The sequence below is a fragment of the Etheostoma cragini genome, chromosome 4 (genome assembly GCF_013103735.1).
Source record: "Etheostoma cragini isolate CJK2018 chromosome 4, CSU_Ecrag_1.0, whole genome shotgun sequence".
Lineage (NCBI taxonomy): Eukaryota > Metazoa > Chordata > Actinopteri > Perciformes > Percidae > Etheostoma > Etheostoma cragini.
The window spans coordinates 17,439,858-17,459,367 of record NC_048410.1 but is presented as its reverse complement, the minus strand read 5'-3'; the positions used below and the strand labels follow the sequence as shown (position 1 = coordinate 17,459,367).

At 39.5% G+C, this 19,510-nt stretch overlaps 1 protein-coding gene across 1 annotated transcript; it reads right to left on the bottom strand.

Moving 5' to 3' along the window:
* Window positions 1-11,547: 11,547 nt before the first annotated feature.
* On the bottom strand, window positions 11,548-18,192 carry park7 (parkinson protein 7). Its single transcript, XM_034869118.1, has 6 exons — window positions 18,024-18,192; window positions 17,083-17,184; window positions 16,835-16,894; window positions 14,238-14,307; window positions 12,332-12,418; window positions 11,548-11,958 (listed from the first exon to the last, which is right to left on the bottom strand). Exons 1-6 carry the CDS (start codon window positions 18,111-18,113, stop codon window positions 11,798-11,800), a joined length of 570 nt encoding a protein of 189 aa, XP_034725009.1. The 5' UTR covers window positions 18,114-18,192; the 3' UTR covers window positions 11,548-11,797.
* Between the last annotated feature and the right edge of the window lie 1,318 nt (window positions 18,193-19,510).

Below are 19,510 nucleotides of genomic sequence, written 5' to 3'. Positions count from 1 at the left end.
CAATTCTGCAAAGATGAGTGGGCCAAAATTCCTCCAGGACGCTGTAAAAGCCTCATTGCACGTTATCGCAAACGCTTGATTGCAGTTGTTGCTGCTAAGGGTGGCCCAACCAGTTATTAGGTTTAGGGGGCAATCACTTTTTAACACAGGGCCATGATGGTTTGGATTTTTTTTCACCTTGCAAAGGAACAGGAAATGAGGAAGGGGGCAAACACTTTTTCACACCACTGTACTTAGCAGTATGGTGTCAGTGTGTAAACAAGTTAGTGCTTAGGCAAGACAATTGAAAAGTGTACTAATTTTTAATTTTTCAAGACATTAGGAGCATTGCCAATCTGAACTTAGATAATTAAATAGCAAGGAAATGTATCATCTCAAATCGTGCGTGACATAGTATGTAATGATGATGAGCTGTGCCTGGTTGTTTGCAAACATTTTCAGCAACATGTATTTATGTGTGTGTGTGTGTGTGTGTATATATATATATACACATACATATACATATACACACACACACACACACACACACACACACACACACGCCTCACAATACAATATCATCACAATACGATACATTACATTACAATATTCTGCCATATATTGCAATTTTATTATTTATTCTCAATTTCAAATGATGTCCCCAAAAGGCAACTGTGTCAACATCTGTTTCATCTAAAAAGATACATCTCTCTGTTTGTTGTCACTTTAATTTTATTGCTGCAAAATGGGATTGTCAAGCAGACAAACAAACATATAGCACACACACAAATTTTGATTCCACTCAATTATAGACAGAATACCAGCTGTTCTGAGTGGTTGGCTGAAGGCGAGGTGAAAACGCATCGTGACAATATTCACAGATTCATAACAATACAGTGCACAGTGAGACTTACATAAGGCTCTGTAGAGCAGCTGGACCACAGGTCTGTTGTGAATTAAAATTTTTCAATCTATCAGACTCCAAACTCTGCCTGCAGCACCTTTTTATAAAGTTGCGGGATAGCTACCTGTGAGAAATAGGGATGCGATTAGGTACCGTTTATCTAATTCAGAAGCTTCTTGAAGCATTTTTTCATCCACTGTGTGGATTGGCATCATATCTTTGGCCAAATTATGCATTATAGCATTGGAGACTTTGGTAAGCCTCTTCGAGTTCTTGTCCTACTTTGTGCCCCTAGCATAAACACCTTTGTTTGGCTAGCTCTGACGTATTAATTGCAACAGGGTTTTTTGGGATAGTATCACGCACTTATGATTTGTTCCGTTTTGTTGTCTATTTCTTCATTTACACTGTCACACACTGTTGAAATATGCACACCTCACTTGGCACGCTCCATAGGGTTTGTCACGTAGTGGCCCTGTGCGCTGACGTGCACTACTATGTGCAAGTGGCATGGTAACTGGCCTGATCATTATAGCGTTTCAAGCTCTAAATCAAACACAACTAACACAGCCAACGGACGAGAAACAGCGCTCCACCATATAAACACAATACAGCATACTTATCGTATCACTTTCGATATATTATTGTGCAACGTGATATTGCAGTAACGGTATTAAGTTGATATATCATGCACCCCTTGGCCATGCCATCACATCTGGGACTTCTTGTTCTTCTTTACACTGAAGATAGTTCCTAATGACCTTGGCTGTTTGTTTGAGGTTGTTTTCTGCTGCAGAATAAATTTGGGTCCAATCATACGCCTCCCTGATTTTACTGCACAATGAATAAGTATCTGCCTGTATTTCTCAGCATTGAGGACACTATTAATCCTGACCAAATCTCCAAATTCCCTTTGCAGAAATGCAGCCCCAAACTTGTGAGGAACCTCCACCATGCTTCACTGTTACCTGCAGAAACTTATTGTACCGCTCTCCAGCCCTTCTGCTACAGCCAAATATTTCAAATTTTGACTCATCAGTCCAGAGCGTGCCATTTTTCTGCACCCCAGTTCCTATGTTTCCGTGCATAGTTGAGTTGCATGGCCTTGTTTACATGTCGGAGGTATGGCTTTTTGGCTCCAACTCTTGCACGAAGACCACTTCTGGCCAGACTTCTCCAGACAGTGGATGGGTGTACCTGGGTCCCACGGGTTTCTGCAAGATCTGAGCTGTTGTCACTGCTGGACATCTGATTTCAAAGTGAAATGAGCTTGAGGAGTTTTTCATCTGCTGAAGTATCTTGCCTTGGCCGACCACAGTGTCTACAATCCTCAACATTGCCCGACTTTCTGCAAATGTAACGATAAGAATTGATGCTGGTTTGAAGGCAAAGGGTAGTAACTAGTGCTGTCAAACGATTCAAATATTTAATCTCATTAATGTCATAGTTAACTTGCAATTAATTGCAAATTTTTATCTATTCTAAATGTCCCTTAATTTCTTATTTCCCCCATTATTATTTCTTCATTTTAATGCAACATGGATAAGTAGATCGGCTTGCATAGAGCAAACGTTGTTTTATTAAAAACAACATTGGCATAAAGCTTACTGTAGTGTTCAATTTCACATGTAACATTTTCATTTGGAGCAACAAATCTCTCACACAATGTAACACTGTCCATCATTAAAATTGTGAAAAAAATACTTTGACGAGGGGGGGAGAATTCCCATCAGCTGTCTGCTGGGCCATCAAGTGGTATTTCAGACTGGACCTGCTGCGATGATAGCTCAGTTCACAATGACAAAATCCACAGATCCCCTTGGTCTTGTCAAGGACACCATTTGGCAACTTTAAATAGTAAACTTTGCATTCAGAATCTTATTGCTATCCATTTCAGCATCTCGCGCTAACCATCCACTCAAGGCGTGGCGTGCCTGTTGTTTTGTTTCTGGTCTAGCTAGATCCGGTGGGGTGTTGTAGTTTTTCTAATGCTACTAGTTGTTGCAACAGCATGTGGGAAAAAATACAAAGTTTGCAAGGCCAAAAAGAACGTATAGCTCACGATAAAAAAATGCACGCCATTTAAATGGGTTTGCGTTAACACTGTTAATAACACGTTGAATTGACAGCACGAGGTCGGAAAGGTCAAATATTGATGTGATTTAGATTTTTCATTCACTTTGCATTTTGTAGATTGATAAAAATAAACAATCATGTTATTTATATTTTTGAAAGCATTCTTACTTTACTGCATTTTTTACACCTGCCTAGGACTTTTGCGCAGTACTATACAGTATATCGGGGGTGCAACGGTACACAGAAGTCTCGGTTTGGTTCATACATCACCGTTCGGTACGAGATTGGTACAATGGAGGAAAAAGCAAAACAAAAATGCAGAAGGCAATTGTTTTATTGTTTGTCTCAGAATGTACCACCTAGTGTCTACAGTCTCTCCTGTAAGCTAGCTACAACAGCCTGAAGCGTGTAAGTAAGATGTAAACAGTAAACAATAAGTACCCCACATCATCTCCAGATTCCACCTGTAACTTGTAAACAAAATAAGACAATCAGCTATTAAACTGAAAATACAGCAGCTCTGTTCTCTGCAAAGACAAACTAAATTACCTGATAAATGTAATGTCATTACAACGTCTCCTAGCCATTTCTCACCGCAGAAAGTTGCTCTCTGCCTGGCTAAAGCTAATATAGTTAGCCTGAAGAAACAAAGAAATATTTCTTTAGGAATAGGAATTCTTCATAGGGAAACCAAAGCCCAAATGACTACATCTATAGACTACTTCCAATTTATAATGTATTACACTGACTCACTTACTGTTTTAATGTTTCCAGATGTTTAATATCAGGACGATGAGCTGACAGAACAGACAAGTTGTCCAATTAGAAAGGACCCACCATGGTGACGCTTTTGGTGGAGCTGTTTGTGCAATAGTCGACTCGGAAGAAAGCAAACGTTTTGACAATTTACTAACACAACAGTATGTGTAGTTAAAGTGGACAAGACCAATAACCTCAGAATAGTTCCACTTGTTGTTAAATTGCAATGTGAGCGGCAGCCAACGAAGGCTGCATTATGTCAGTGGGATAATTTAGAAAGCAACCACGACTACATTGTGTGTCTGCCCTATTTCTGATTCCATGCCGAATGTGATCTTTCTTTTTACTTTGTCAGTAGGGTGTTCAGATTCAGTTTCCTTTAGATCTGTATTAATGGACTTAACTCACACTGTGTGTGTGTATGTGTGTGTGTGTGTGTGTGTTGCACAGAGCCTGAGGGGACAGCTACAGCGTCACTGTTGCGCACCACTGTCCCTGGCCTTTCTCTATAAGCTCAAACTCAGTCACGGCATCCCCAGCTTCTGCTTCAAGCCAGACTATGGCTACACAGCTCAGGTCGCTCCTCTCCAATTATGACACCAAGCATGGCGGGGCGTCTGCCAGACAGTCTGATGGGGCCACAGCAAGAGATCTTCACCCACGCTCACAATAATAACTACACTTTAAGAGTTTCCTAGAGTTGAAAGCGAACCTGTCCATTAAGTCATCCCAAACTAAATACAATAATTCATTGTTGCGTTTTTATGAAATGGCTAAAATGATGATCATCTGTAACTGGTGGCCAACATAGAAAATTATGGACATGACTAGGAACACCTCTTTAATGTCCATTGTTTCCATAGTTCTACAGACAACCGTAAACACACTCCCAAACTTCGCCTTCCAAAACGTCCTACCTATGACTCCATGTTGATACTAAATAGTTGAGGGTTGGCAGTGTGGTACCTATGCTTAATGCCATAGGCCTGTAGTCTGTGTGACACTCGGGAGTAGTAGTTGTCCTAGGCTGACTTCTTTAGCCTGGCAGTAGGGCTGCACAACATATCTTTTTGTATTGTCACTTCAATGTCAACTGGCGCAATCTACACATCACGAAAGGCTGCAACATATCACAATCGAAAGTTGAAATCGTTAGTTAAAAAAAATATCAGGAGAAAACTGCACATTAAAATTTAACTGTCATTTCTTTTTTAGGGGTGCCTTTTACATTCAATTAAAAGTTCAAATTTGCTTAGTAAAAAAATGTATAATTGATTTCCTTTTGTTAAATTAAATAGTGTTAAATTCAATAAGCAATCGGTTGTATTTTAACAGAATACTGAAAGCATCAGAAATGCAAAGCTGAGTACTTTTAATATACAGTGTGTCTATTTAGCGCAAGTAATATTGTTATTGATATATATAACATCGTTATGGCATACTGGATTTTATTCCTCATATCGTGCAGCCTTACATAGCGGATTGGTCAGTTGGTGGAGAATGGAACCAAAACTCACTACCGAACCCATTTGTACCCCTTAGACTACCGACAACGTTCTAACTGACTTTTGCAGTTTAAATAACACACTGAATTGTCCTGCTGTTATTACAGACATGTGAACTAACCACAGACAGTTGCCTTGTTAATGACTCTAGGCAGTGCGTTGCTGCAGTTCCTAGTTCACCGCTGCCGTATGAATATAGGGAAAACCCTTTTCTGGACTGGCAGAGGTTGCCGTTGGCCTGGCGACCGAGCCATTAAATTTAACCCATACCTTCTTCAGGATCTTTAACCTGACTCATCAGAATTGCCTGATTTATTGCTAGACACTACTTTTCTGAATGTCTGCAATCATTCAAGGAGATGAGGAGAATTTATTTACCACGATTGCATTTGTTCTACACCGGGTGGATCCGAGAAAGCTTTCATGCAAGATGCTGAGCCTCACACTGCTACCTCCTACCAGTAGCAGAAACAAATCACACACTAATCATGTAGGAATGTAACGATTACTGGTGTAAACCACGGTAGAAATGTTGACGGTAACAATTACCCATTTCCTTTAAAATATCCTTATTATCGCGGTGGATTACCACGGTGTGGAAACCCTGTGTTTATTCCTTCGCTGCTTCGTACGAGGATCCCGAAGTTGCCGCGTCAAACAGGAGAAGAGGACAGAATGTAGCTATGGGTGATATGGGTACCCCAGAACATAAGTTAAAACTATTCTGTAGCTTGCTAAACTGTCGTGGGTTTTACTGCCTCGTTTTCTTCCATAAGTGTTCTGCTGCGATGTGGAATTTTAGCCGTGTTCCAACGGGATCTTTTTGTGGAGAGAGAGAGAGAACGGTGTGATAATATTGCTGTTGCTGTGTTTCTCATTGCATAGCCGATTGTTTAATATTATTTGTGCAGTTGATATTCAGGTTATGTTGGGGTTAATTTGGCAGCAAGGTTAAATTGCCAGTAAATAGACCAGCGCTGTGGAGCCACGTGCTTAGCTATTAAAAAGGTGTATTACACCGTTTGCTCCGTTATGGATACATGTACTGTAATAGATGTGAATGATTACAATTGATCCAGGACTGATAGAACTTCAGCAAACAGTTCACAATGGGACCGCACAGCATCCGCACATGTGTGTGTGTGTGTGTGTGTGTGTCTGAATTGCTTACCTTTAAGAACATACAACAAACAAGCCGATTAAGGTAATAATCTTCCTGTTTTGGTTTAGGGTCCTATTTTATGTGTCAGACGAGACCTTCTTACTTCTGCTAATTGTACCTGACCTAAGGACAAAAGGAATAAAATCGAGAAAGTGTCATTTTCAAGCATTAACTTCTGAATGATTACTTTAATGAAGTCGGTGCTAATAACGATCCATTTATGACCATTACCAATACATGAAACATACTTGTAGATTTATTAAGATTTAAAGCTTGTATGGAGGCCTACTTGTCCCCACAAAAAGCCCTGGGGACATTTTGTCCATGGAAACACCAATTGCAAGAGCAGTGCAGATAACCTAATAAGAGAATTATAAGTGTAACTTTGGACAGCCAAGTTCAGCTTTTCTCATTAAGTTTCGCATTTAAAAAATCTTCTAGATTAAAGTCTAAAGTATCTGTGAAATCTCCTTGTTAAATTCTCTTCTAAAAATAAACTATCAGAAATGAAGTGTGTACTTTTTGCTAAACAATTTCTCTGGCAAACAAGTCCCCAGATGTAACTACTTGGGGTAAAATTGTTGCTGAAGACAAATACACTCAAAGTGATGAGTTTAAAGTCTAAAGTTCTCCTTAAGTACGTTAGGTAGCAATACCAAAATTGAACAGCATCATTTACAAAGACACTTTTTTCCGTATCAGTTTCATGACTAGGTGTTGTGATTCTTTTTTATTATGCTAATGTAGACATTGAGTGAAGATGTTAAAAGAGTTAATCAATCAAACTTTCAAGCCTAATTAGGCATAACATGTCTATTTTATTATAGGTTAAGTATAGTAATCACTGACATAATAGTGGTTCCAAATTCCACTATAACCAAGAGCTATAATTCAGATTCCATATTAGGTGAAGTGCCAGAGATTGACAAATCCATCCGTTCTTTGCTAATGATGTGTTCCTAATCGTTTGAAAATTGTCTTACCTTTCGAAATGCATTTGTCAAAGTGACTCAGGCAAATTCCAATTCAGTCTTTGTTGTCTGCGGGCCAGTGCAAGTGGCGGATCCAATCAGGAGATGCAAAGTGCAGCTCTCTAATTGCATCATTAGCTAAACCAATGACTCAGTCACAGTGACTTCAGCCTTCACCTCCCCCCACCATTCCCTCCTCTGCCCCATCCAGAAATAGGGAATCAAGCCTCAAGCTCTTTACTGTACAGCTGCTCAAGCAGAATAATTCTAACATGTTATGTGCAACAGCGCAAAATGCTAGCGTTCCAGAAATATCCAACCGAAAAACATAGCATTAATGAGGGTGTGCTATAAACATGTCATCAAGACAGTATTAATGTTTGTCTTCCAGGGAGTGGCAACGGTTAGTACTTCATTTAAAAAAAACAGAAATAAAAACATATCAACTCAAGGCACACAACGTAGTGATGTTGCCTCAACCTGACAGGTATTGCCCCATCTGAAAAAATGAAGACTGTCATTGGGCAAACAACTAGCCTCAACATTTTTGCATAGTACCCAGAGGTAACAGTCATACGCATGCACACATCCATGTTTTTTAAGATTTGGATTTTGATGTGATTTCAACAGTAAACATTGCTAACTTGACGCACTGTAATGGGACAGGGCCTCACAGTCTTATTTGGCTCACATGGCTGTACAATTTAAAAAAAGCTATGTAGGCCTTATTTCCACCTGGTACAAACATCTGATCTAAGTGATCTGTTCACAAATGGACAGCTCAAAGTATATGTGTCCCACCTGGCAGCTAGGGGTGGTTGGAAAAAAAACAATACCGCATAGTATTGCGATATTTTCAGGGGCAATACTGTATTGATACACAGGTGCCAAGTATCGATCTTTTGTATTATACAGTTAACATATATGTGTTGGTGATTTTGTCTGCTGGACAATCCCATTTTGCAGCAATAAAATTGAAGTGAGATGAACAAAGAGAAATGTATCTTTTTAGATAAAACAGATGTTGATGTCCCCAAATGTTTCCTTTCGGGGACATCATTTGAAATTACAAAAAATTAGACGTTGGAAAAAAAGGTTATAAATTGCAATATATCACAGAATATTGAAATATGTTTAAAATTGCAATAATAACGTATTGTGATGATATCGTATAATGAGGCGTCTGGTGATTCCCACCCCTACTGGCAGAAGGTGTCTCCAAATGTGTCTTGAGTGACCACTTCCGATTGAATCTTATTTCCCTGCTCTGTATGCAAATAAATACGTAAAGTCCAACATTTTTGTTTACCCATAGTAGGTCGAGTGTTTCACTCGCATTAGCGACTATAAATAAATGTGTGCAAACTGTAAAATGTTTTTAGCAGCATGCGTGCAAAAAACTTAACGTTGAGGGATTTTTACACTTAAACTCCCATTAACTTTGTGACATTTTAGTTTGAATTTGTTTTCTGTCTTTGTTACTGGAGCACATATAGCGTGTCTCAGGGCGGCCGCTTCTAGCTCATCATTATAGGCTATTATATCGCGACGAGCACGCGACCGCACCATTGTCTGAGTGGGGTTTTGAAAAGTAACCACAGTGGCAACCGCTTTATTGTCAATGCTTTCCCTGTTAACTGAATTGAACTGCAGAGTGGAGGTCTCTCTGCCGTCCCCCCTGTACACGTAAAGCCACACACACATGATTAGCGGTAAAAGTGCTCTGCGCTGGCTGTGCCATCGTTTTCCTTTGGGGAGAGCAGTGGAGACAGAGGAAGCGCTACCGTTGGAGTTGGGCACCGCTCAGAATTGCCATTTCCGGTCAGTGCATATTGGCCATGAGCGACTTGAGACAACTTTACCCTGTTGAAATGTACGCACTACACAAGTACATACAGTGTACTACATGTAAGTGTACTGACAAAGGTTTTCGAAATGAGACACAGCTTCAGTGTGTTTAGCCTAGCTCTCAGTAATATTTCCCAAAGAATCTCTGGTTTTAAGTTAAACGGACTACATGCTGGTGTTCCTGCTGGAGAAGATATTGAGCCCGTTAGGGTTACCAGGGCAAAATATAAAGATTGTTTGTATACAGCGTGCAAGCTTTATGAGCATGCTTTTCCTCTTCTTCTTTGTTTGTTGGTGAATTCCAGCAGCAGAAAAAGCACCACCTATAGTCCTGAAATATGAAGTAGCGTATGGAGTCATTTACAAATGGATCTGTTTCGACACCCCGGGCCATGGAGCTCCAAACAGCCAGGGACATAAGAGGAGGCAGCACAGGAAAGAAACCAGACAGATCCAAAACACACAATTCACTCTCAGTGGTTTTAGTGAAATGAGAAGAATACTTTGAATGAGTACGTGGTTCCGCTCACAGTGGAGTAGGTGTATATATATACACTCAAGTGCCCTAAATCATTTACGAATGTGGTCAGAGTGATTGAATCTCAGTGCGTCCTGAATGCATTCCCACCTCTATTTAGAGCTATTCACTTGTGATAATTAGATTAGATTTCATACCAGGTGGAAAATGGGATTTTGAGTTTCCCTTCATATTTAAGAAGACATGCTGAGGTTCTGCATGCATGACTAAGAGGTGGTTTCCCAGCAAATGAAAATGCAGTCGAGCAGAAAAGAACTTTCTCGTGTTTCCTGTCTCTGTAAAGAGAAAGAGGTGATGATAACACCTCTGGCATTTCCTGTTATAAGGGCTCAAACGCAAAAGAGAACGCAATCTCGACGGGTCTAGTGTCAATGAAGACATCCCGAACCAATTGCTATGATCTACTTAGATTAATGAGAAACACGACTGTCCACTTCTTATGAGAATAAGTCATTTAAATAACGACAGCAACGTGACACAAGCATCATGAAATTTCATGTGGTCGGGTTGTTAATTGCATTGCATGCACAAAAGATCTTCCTAATTTTTGGTATTTAATTAGTTAGTTTAGACAGCGCTTTTTCTCGTTGTCACGGTGATGTCTCTAATTGATGGAGTAAATAACCTAGCCTCTGCCGCACTGTTAGCTACAGTGAGTGTATGCAGCACAGCCTGACTGCAGCTGCTGCTGATGATGATGATAGAGAGCTTCTGCAACTGACGTCTCCACATCGGTTACATATGCGGACGATCTCTCAACGTTAAAGATACGATGTTCCAAGTGATTTTACGAGAGTGTACTCAGTCCTAAACGCGTATTTTAATTGTGATTATGTAAACGTTACCTCAGGCTACCATTAGTATATTTGATTTGAGACGTTGATGCCAATCCAATATGCCATGGATTGCTGCGAAGTTGAGGCTCGCGCTCACAACTCACCACAACCAGCAAGATAATCACAGTCAATAAAACGATTCCTAATAATGTAATTGTATGTGTGTTGCTGTCATTCCCGTTGCAATGTTGTGTTAATTTCGACACCGTCAGTAGCTAGCTAGTTACTGTGATTGACGTCGCGTAGACTGTTCTGCGAACATAAATTAGCAGACAAACGCTATTAAAGCCATTTTGGAATAACGTTAACGTTGGTAGAGTAAAGATAACCCGCACAAAACTCAGTCACTGGAGGAAGCACAAAATGCTCTTACCTTCGCCGAAATTCTTCTCCTTTTTCACTGTGAAAGAACCTCTGGATTTTGTTGCTTTGACACAACTACCACGCGCTGCACCAGAGCCCCGCCCCTCTGGCTGCGGGCGAGCTGCAGTTCGTCAGTTAGAATACAACTGCAGCCGGGGCTTAGCTTCTCATTGGCCAGACCACATGTCAATATATTCGGATTCTGCTTCCCGCGTTCGGTCACTTACATCCATGGTTCTGGCACTGAATTTACTAAGCGCGACTGCCGCGTCAATCGTGGCCATCCAGATTCCTCCAGCCGCGACCCAGCGTCCTAGAAGCGGCTAGAATAAGGAAGAAAACCGCGGCGTATCTGTACCTAGTGGAATACGCCGGTAAGTACCGCTCACAATACATTACATGATGCAGCCTGTATTTAGGTATCAACAATTGCCGAGATGTGAAACAAGTCAGTGACCTCCGGTTTGTAATAAAACGGTGAGTAAGACATACACCGTTTTATCACATTACTTTTCAATGTCAAGTGAAACAGTAAAAGCTGCCAAAAATAATGAGCCACTTGTGGAAAAACTACAATGCGACAAAATCAATTTTATTTCATTTGGAAAGCATGTAAATTCATATTTTATTTCTTTGTTAAAAAAACAAAAGGGTGCCATTCATTGTCAACCAAGAAAGACAAAGGAAGAAAATAACCTGTCAGAACAGAAACATTATGGCATGCCCCCCTGGGGAGAATGATTTTTCACTTGACTTTGACTCTTTGTGCCAGCTACATTGGATTAGCTGTCTCAGTAGTGCAATTCTTGGATTGAGGGAGGTGCTGCTTGCAGGATGTAAGTGAACACGGCTACAGTCAGTCTTTCATAACAAGAGGAGCCTTGACTTGAGCTGCAACCTCAGCCCCCATAAGTTCCTCTACAATCGTTAAGGCGAACTCAAAACTGGTTCCTGGCCCACGGCTGGTGATGTAATGTCCATCCTTCTGTACTCGAGCTTCTGAATATTTATAGTGGTCTAAAAAAAAAAAGACAAAGCAATAACATAAGGATGATCACAATATGAAAGCTTTACGTTAGAGATTGAAAGACACACCAGAATCACACTGGAATATAAGCACTTAGGTACAGATAATCTATAACCATTTTAACTGACCCAGTTCTAGTATGTTATGCCAAATTCCTTCATCTGCTTTCACCTGGGTGGTGTGCTCTGCTCTACTGCATGGTGACTTGGTATTCCAGTGGCATTAAAGAGCTAGAACAGCACCATCTACTGCCTTTTACAAATAATTACAAGTCCTCCTGTTCTGAGAGCTTCAAATGTTAGTCACTGGCTGTACATTTAACTAATTTACCACACGTTTGTTTGCATGAAGTGTTTTTTTTACCTCCAGCCATCATCTTCTCCTTCATGGCAGGATGTGTAGTGACTGTGCTGCCATACCCGATGCCATGTGCCAGAAGAGCAGTGGGACCTGCAGAAGAGCAAAGTTGTTTAAGTTTCATTTAACGACTACTTGTGACAATGTGACACTTGTTCTGTTGCTTGTGTAAATGCAGTTCAAAACTGATTAATATAGGTGTAAATATATCCTGAAATCATTTTCCTTTAGCTAAACACTAAATCAAAATACAGAAAATGCTGCCTTAGAAATTGCAGTTAGTAAACATTATGTTCTAAAAGGTGTCCTCAACAGCGCCATTGTTTCTAAAAATACACACATACAGTATACAGTTTCAGCATCTCTCCAAAGACTGCACCACATTTAAGAGAGAGAGAAAAAAAAAAAGGAGAAGCTGAAGACATTGACTGCTGCTGCATTAACTTTGGCAACGTCCTACCACTGCAGTGAGCTCATCCAAAAACTTAAAAAGTTACTAAATAGAAAGTTATTGATTATGCTCCTTGGCTGCCTTCCAATGCAGTCTAAAGATTACACTTTCCCCTGGCAGAACAGCAGACTGCCAGTTAAAGCCAGGCTACTCCGGTTACACCAAGTCCCCACCCAGAGGACGACGCCAGTCTGGGAGAGCGACCGGAGAACCAGAGTCAGACAGAGAGGCAGACGTGGAGAGAAGGGTGATGATGGCCGTCTTTCTATCCTCTGAGGAACCCTTAAAAATTATGTACGCATGTAATAAATATTAGCTTAGAAAAAAGAGAAATATACAATGGTAGATTTACCCTGCTAGTTTTTCTTTATATACACATGGTTTTCAATCAAATCCTTTTTTAATCGATTTTCTTTTCCACTTGTCAAGATATCATTTTCATGCTAGGGCAGAATAATAAGTCTTGCAACTGTCCCTCTTGCTGGCAGGTTGATTAAACTGTATATTCCTGTGAGGATTTCAGTCATTTTCTAGGACACCCTTCAATCCACTTTGCTGCATTGGCCCCTGTCCCTATTCAAAATGTCCTTCCAGTGTCCTTTCTTGCATACGGACACTGTCAAATAAAATGTCAGTGCTTGTAGGTTCACTCGGGGACAGTTATTAATCAAACCCTCTCTTTCTTTCCAAATGTCAAAAAGGGGTCAGACACAACCATATATTGATAAAGCTGGATGGTCAATATTTGTTAACTGTATGTTTGTCAATATGTGTTTGGGGTATGTGCTAAAGTCTTCCATGAGCCCATCCAGTTACTAAAATACCAAAATCCAAATCCATTGCCATGTGCGTATAAGAGCTGCACATAGTTTCTGTCCAAGATTCTCTCTATCCAAATCCCATTTACAGGCACAACATTAGCTCGGTAGGTTTTAAACCACAGTATTGTACGTTTAGTGTTGTTCCTAGTTTAACATGTTCGCAGATCTCATGATAGCATGGTGAATGGTTTATTATTTATTGCACTGGATTGTCAAACTGGTTAGATTTGATCTGGAAAAATAACTGAGTACATGGATTGCTCTATTACTGTAAGCATCAGAATAAACTGCACTGTATAGGTTGGGTAATTTACATCTATTTGAAGGAAAGCACCAACATGATGGTCACATTTGAGGTCATGATATATTTAAACTATTCATTCTCACTTTTGCTTTGCAGGTTAGGGTTATATAAACGCACACTTGTCAGCTGGTACCAATGCAGAGGCAACAAGTGTGTGTTGGAATTTTCTTTGAAAATGGATCTTCAGGCTAATTAATCCCTGCACCACAAAGGAGATAAAACAAGTGGTGAGCGAGTTGCTTTCTGTTCCTATTTAAACCTAACCCATAGAAAAGGTATAACTTTTAGAGGCTGGCACTGTATATTTATGACTTTGGTTTATTTCATAAACTGTACCTGCACAGATGGCTGCAATGAGGCCTTTTCTGCCATCCTGATCCTTCAGCACCTCCTTCACAGCAGGAGACTGCAAGAGAGCATGGAAACCAGATGCACATTGAGTCATTTGCAGGCCAGGTCATTGTACAGTGTATATGCTGACTGTGGTATAATCATGGGAACAAACTGGCAATGTTTTAAAAAAACATCTAAAATAACCCATCATTGTTTCAATACAACCACAAATTTATTAATCAAAATCGGGAGCAATATTTTTAACTTAACATTGTCCGTTTTTTTATTTGTTTCTTTTAAAAAGGCAAATTTCACAGTTCTATGTTTTTTTTACTATTGATTTATCTAACCTTTCCCACTGTTTAAGTTCAATAATTGCAACTTCTTTCCAGAATTTAACAAGTAATCAAGTTACAGTTTTCCGATCGCTAAACCACAGTGGGCACAACTGGAGTCACATGTGCAAAACTCAAACTACAGTCTGCACAGCAGCAGTTCATCTAAACCAAACTCTAGTTTGTGTTCATTGCTTGAACAGTTTTCAAAACTCTACACACTTAGCCCATGGTTTTAACCACAACCTGCACTACACTGTATTTACAGCACTTTGTTCAAACGCTAACACGCTGCTGTCAAAACTGTTAACCACACAGAATAGATTTCCGTCTGGTGCCTATCAAACAGTGCATTATTAGTTGTATACATATATGTGAACATATACAGTATTTACATTGAGAAAGCTCAGAATGCCTTTTTTAAACAATCAACAAATTTACAGTAAACAATTATACACTACTGTTTGAGAGAAACAGGTAAAAGAGCAAAGATACCAATATGCCCAGGTAAGAGGTTACATACACAGCAAAAAAAAGTGAAAACACTAGATCTTTAAAATATTAAAACTAACTATTTTTCAGAAAGTAATGAAGCTGAAAGCAATGGAAACGCCACATTCATCAGTATTTAGAGATGACGCAGACATCCAATGTGATGAAGAAAACTTGCTGCATGATGCTGGAGAGAGGCAGGATTAGTCGCACTATTTATTGTTACTGTTATGCACCTTTAGTTTTTTTCCCCCATTAATTTTATATGTTAGAGAGAAAATACTATATTGAAGCAAACTGTTGATTTTTAATCCTTCTTGTTTACCTTACATAAATCTTTAACTTTTCTTTAAAGAAACTATTGAGTAGTGTGAAGTCACTCAATGTGTAAAGATGAGAAAGTTAGTATTTCCTGTATTGGTGTTTGATGCTAGTGTTTTTACTCTCTGTGTGTTGTGAGTGAGTATGTGTTATATCAGTGAGGGTTGTGACTAGCGTTTGCTGCACTGAGCCTGTTTTGAGACGTGTGTTAAGAGTTGTGTTGCTTGGAATGAGTTTTGCAGGAGATGTGAACTTTTTAGCTCAGGTGACTGTTGGTAATGAATACTGTAGTTAGAGTTAGATTTTCAGATTGACCGAAACAATCATGATTATATTTTTTTCTAATAATCAAGCAGCTCTAATGCAAGCCCAATAGCACAGAGGGATTGAGAATAATAGAGTTAATCAATTTCATCAATCAATGCTAGTAAGGCCCTCAAGTTACAAGGCCATCAAAACACATTTTCTAAATCAGATTCTTACTAGGATGAATGGTTTCCTATTAATACAAAATCTTCCCCCAAAGTTGGTACAGTTCTCGTTGTTTCACATAAATGTTTCCGTCTTTCTTCTGGGCTCTTTTCACTGGTTTAAAGTGGGAAGATTTCATTTAAAGTGGGAAGGGATTTCGCAGAGCCATCATTTCTGAGTCCAGATTTTAGCTCCGCTTGAGACGATTGTGATTGGTTTAAAGAACTGAAAACGACAAGGAGCGTGCTTTTTTCTCCTATTCTGCAATGTATTTGTGGAGGAGCCTAAATTTACTCCACAGCACAGTGCAGGTGCTGTACATCTGGCTATATGCAACAACATACTCCCATGAACCAATCAGCATTTAGCCATATTTGAATCAGAATCTGTTTTCTCTCAATCAGATCTGCTCAAACCTCACCCACACAGTCTTGAAGAGGCAAGTGAGCTAAGTTTTTGAGTGTGACACTATTAACAAGATAAACAGGGATGTATTTCTCTAAAACTTTAGTCACAAGTATTTAATGTTCTACTGAAATATTTAAAATCAAGTATTTAGGCAACAAATAAGGCAAGTCATGTTCCTGATATTGTTATTTAACTTTGCTTGTTTTTGTTCTGAAAAATCTGTTTTACTACATGATTATTTTTGCAAGAATATATTTTTTTACATAGGGTTGGAGGCATGACTTTTTCTCTGCTTCCAAATGGGGACATTAAGACAAATAAAAGCTTGAAAATCACTGAGCTAGTAGCTGCTTGTTAGCAGGCCCATAGGCCCTTGCACATGCATACACAGTTTTTTCAAATAGTCATGTGATATGCGTTTTCAGACGTGTTAATATGAACAAAGATCATCTTGATGCAGAGCCCACTTGAGTGGACAAAGATGGTCTTTGTTTCAAAATCCTGTTTGTAAATGAAAACATAGTAGTGTGGATGTAGCCTAAACCATTTACAGGCTTTCAGAGTATTTCTCACCTCTGCCAGATTCTGGGCCCCTGGCATTCCACCTGGCAGAAGCACCACATCGTATGGGCCCTGGGTCACAAACCATTAAAGATAAAGTGAAACAAGGTTTGATATTGTAGCATCCTTTTAATTATGCTGTATGTAGGACTGTGAAAAATGTTGTCCAAGGAATCTGCAAAACGTCACAAAGTCCAATTCAACATTCAAAATATATTACGAAATACTAAATATGTTAGTCAAAAGATGCTAAGCCCAACCTGTTTGCTGGCCTCCTCCAGGCTAGCATCAGGACAGATGACGACGTTTCTGCTGCACTGTACTGGCTCTTTGCCAGTCAGTCCTGCAACTGTCACTGCAATCTAAAGGTTTGAGAAGGTAGTGTGAAAAGTAGAGCATTAGAATAAAGGCACGACATGGCTCAACTGATGTACATTGCTGAGATAATAAAGCCCATAGTTTCCTAAATATCCGATATCTATTTTTGCAAGGGCCATGGATGTGTTATAACGGCAAAGGGCAATATGCGCTTCCAAGGATAGCGAAGGCATGATCCGCCCTACTCTCCCTCTGATTGGCTACTAATAGTTACCTTCTTTGGTTGGATTGGTGAGGTTTAGAAACTAATGGTGGGGTAAGAACGCCAGGGTAAGCCAATCAGAGGCAGAGTAGGGCGGGCCATACCATCGCCATCCTAGGAAAATAAATATCCAGAACTATCCAGCCGGAACTTAGCGCCGAGCTAGGCTGTTTACAGAAATAAATAAGACTGTCCTCCCTATCCTAGGAGATATAGCTAGTAGGTGTAGCCTGACCATGTGGCCGGAGATAGGTCAGGGGCAATGCGAGACTGGCTAGTTTTGCTGATGGATTGAGACTTTAATTTTGAAGGCTATCAAATGGCGGAGAAGTGCAAATGTCGTTGGACTTTGACATTTAACTTGGCCTCTGTCTGCACTCGCTTTAAAGGTTGTGAGGTCGTTAACAGTTAAATAGCTTAACTATACGATTCTTGCGAACTCAAAACTATGAACTAACAAATAGCTTTAGTACGGTTTGTTAAATTATTGCTCAAATAGACAAATACTGCTTATTGCTCACCTCTTTGATCAGCTAGCTGGCTAAACTAACGTTAAATTAATCAGTGGCATTGTTAGCTAGATAGCTAACGTTACTGCTAGCATACAACATGAAAACAAACCCCAGCTCTACGCATGATGTCCACAGGAATAACAGTTTCCATCTCCTCTGCACCTTTAGACAGGATCACTAACGCCCTCTTGCCTGCCATGATTATCTTGCAGAATTGCTACTGTAAAGTAACACTAACGTTAACTTCAGTGTGCAACTTCTAGCAGCAGTCAACTACTGCGGTCAAGCCAGCCGACACTCGGATCTCCGTGGTCAAATCAGCCGACACTTAATTTGTAGTGCGCTCTTTTACCTGCAAATATGATAAATGCATTCTAGCAGCCTCAATAGCGAACAACACACATGCAACTACTTCCAGTTTTCACAATAAGGTGTTAATACTAAGTATTTTAAACAAGATTTTTGGATTATATTCAGCACAAGAAATATGTAACCCTTGTCTGTGCGTTAAACAAAACAAGTACAATTACACTAAATTGTGAAAGAAAATGTGTTGTTGGAGTTATTCTTTGTTAATAACATTCCTAATTAATATTTTTAGACAACTATTTATTTTAGGGGCAACTAAACCCATATTTAAAAATCAAGAAATTAGTTGTTTTATAGAGATTTTATGAAGTTAAAGTCCCTCATTTCTAGGCTAAAAGGACAAAAAATATGAAACTGGAGGAGCCCTAAAACAAATTTGCTGCATAGTTCCAGGCAGTGACTGATATATTTTAACACAGGGCATCACATAGTACCATCATACTGAAAATCAATCATTTTTACTGTATAATTTTGGATATTTTTGAAAGCAAAGTCCCAGACTTCTGCTGTTAGACGAAAGAAAATATGAACTTCTATGACCTATAAAATGAATTTGCTCCATAGTTCTAGGCAGGGACTTCTATATTTGTGTACAGGGCATCAGGAACTACAATCAAACTGAAAATCAGACATTTTTACTGTATACTTTTGGAGATTTTTGACAGCAAAGTCCCATACTTCTGCAGTTAGACAATAAAAAAATATGAACTTCTATGACCTATAAAATGAATTTGTTCCATAGTTCCAGGCAGGGACTGCTATATTTGAGTACAGGGCATCAGGTACTACAATCATACTGAACATCAGAAATTTCTACTGTATAATTTAGGAGATCTTTGACAGCAAAGTCCCAGACTTCTGCTGTTGGACGAAAGAAAATATGAGATTTGAGGACCTCTAAAATGAATTTGCTCCATAGTTCCAGGCAGGGACTTCTATATTTGAGTACAGGGCATCAGGTACTACAATCATACTGAAGATCAGACATTTTTACTGTATACTTTTGGAGATTTTTGACAGCAAAGTCCCAGACTTCTGCTGTTGGAAGACAAAAGATATGAACTTCTATGACCTATAAAATGAATTTGCTCCATAGTTCCAGGCAGGGACTTCTATATTTGTGTACAGGGCATCAGGGACTACAATCATACTGAAAATCAGACATTTTTACTGTATACTTTTGGAGATTGTTGACAGCAAAGTCCCATACTTCTGCCGTTCGACTAT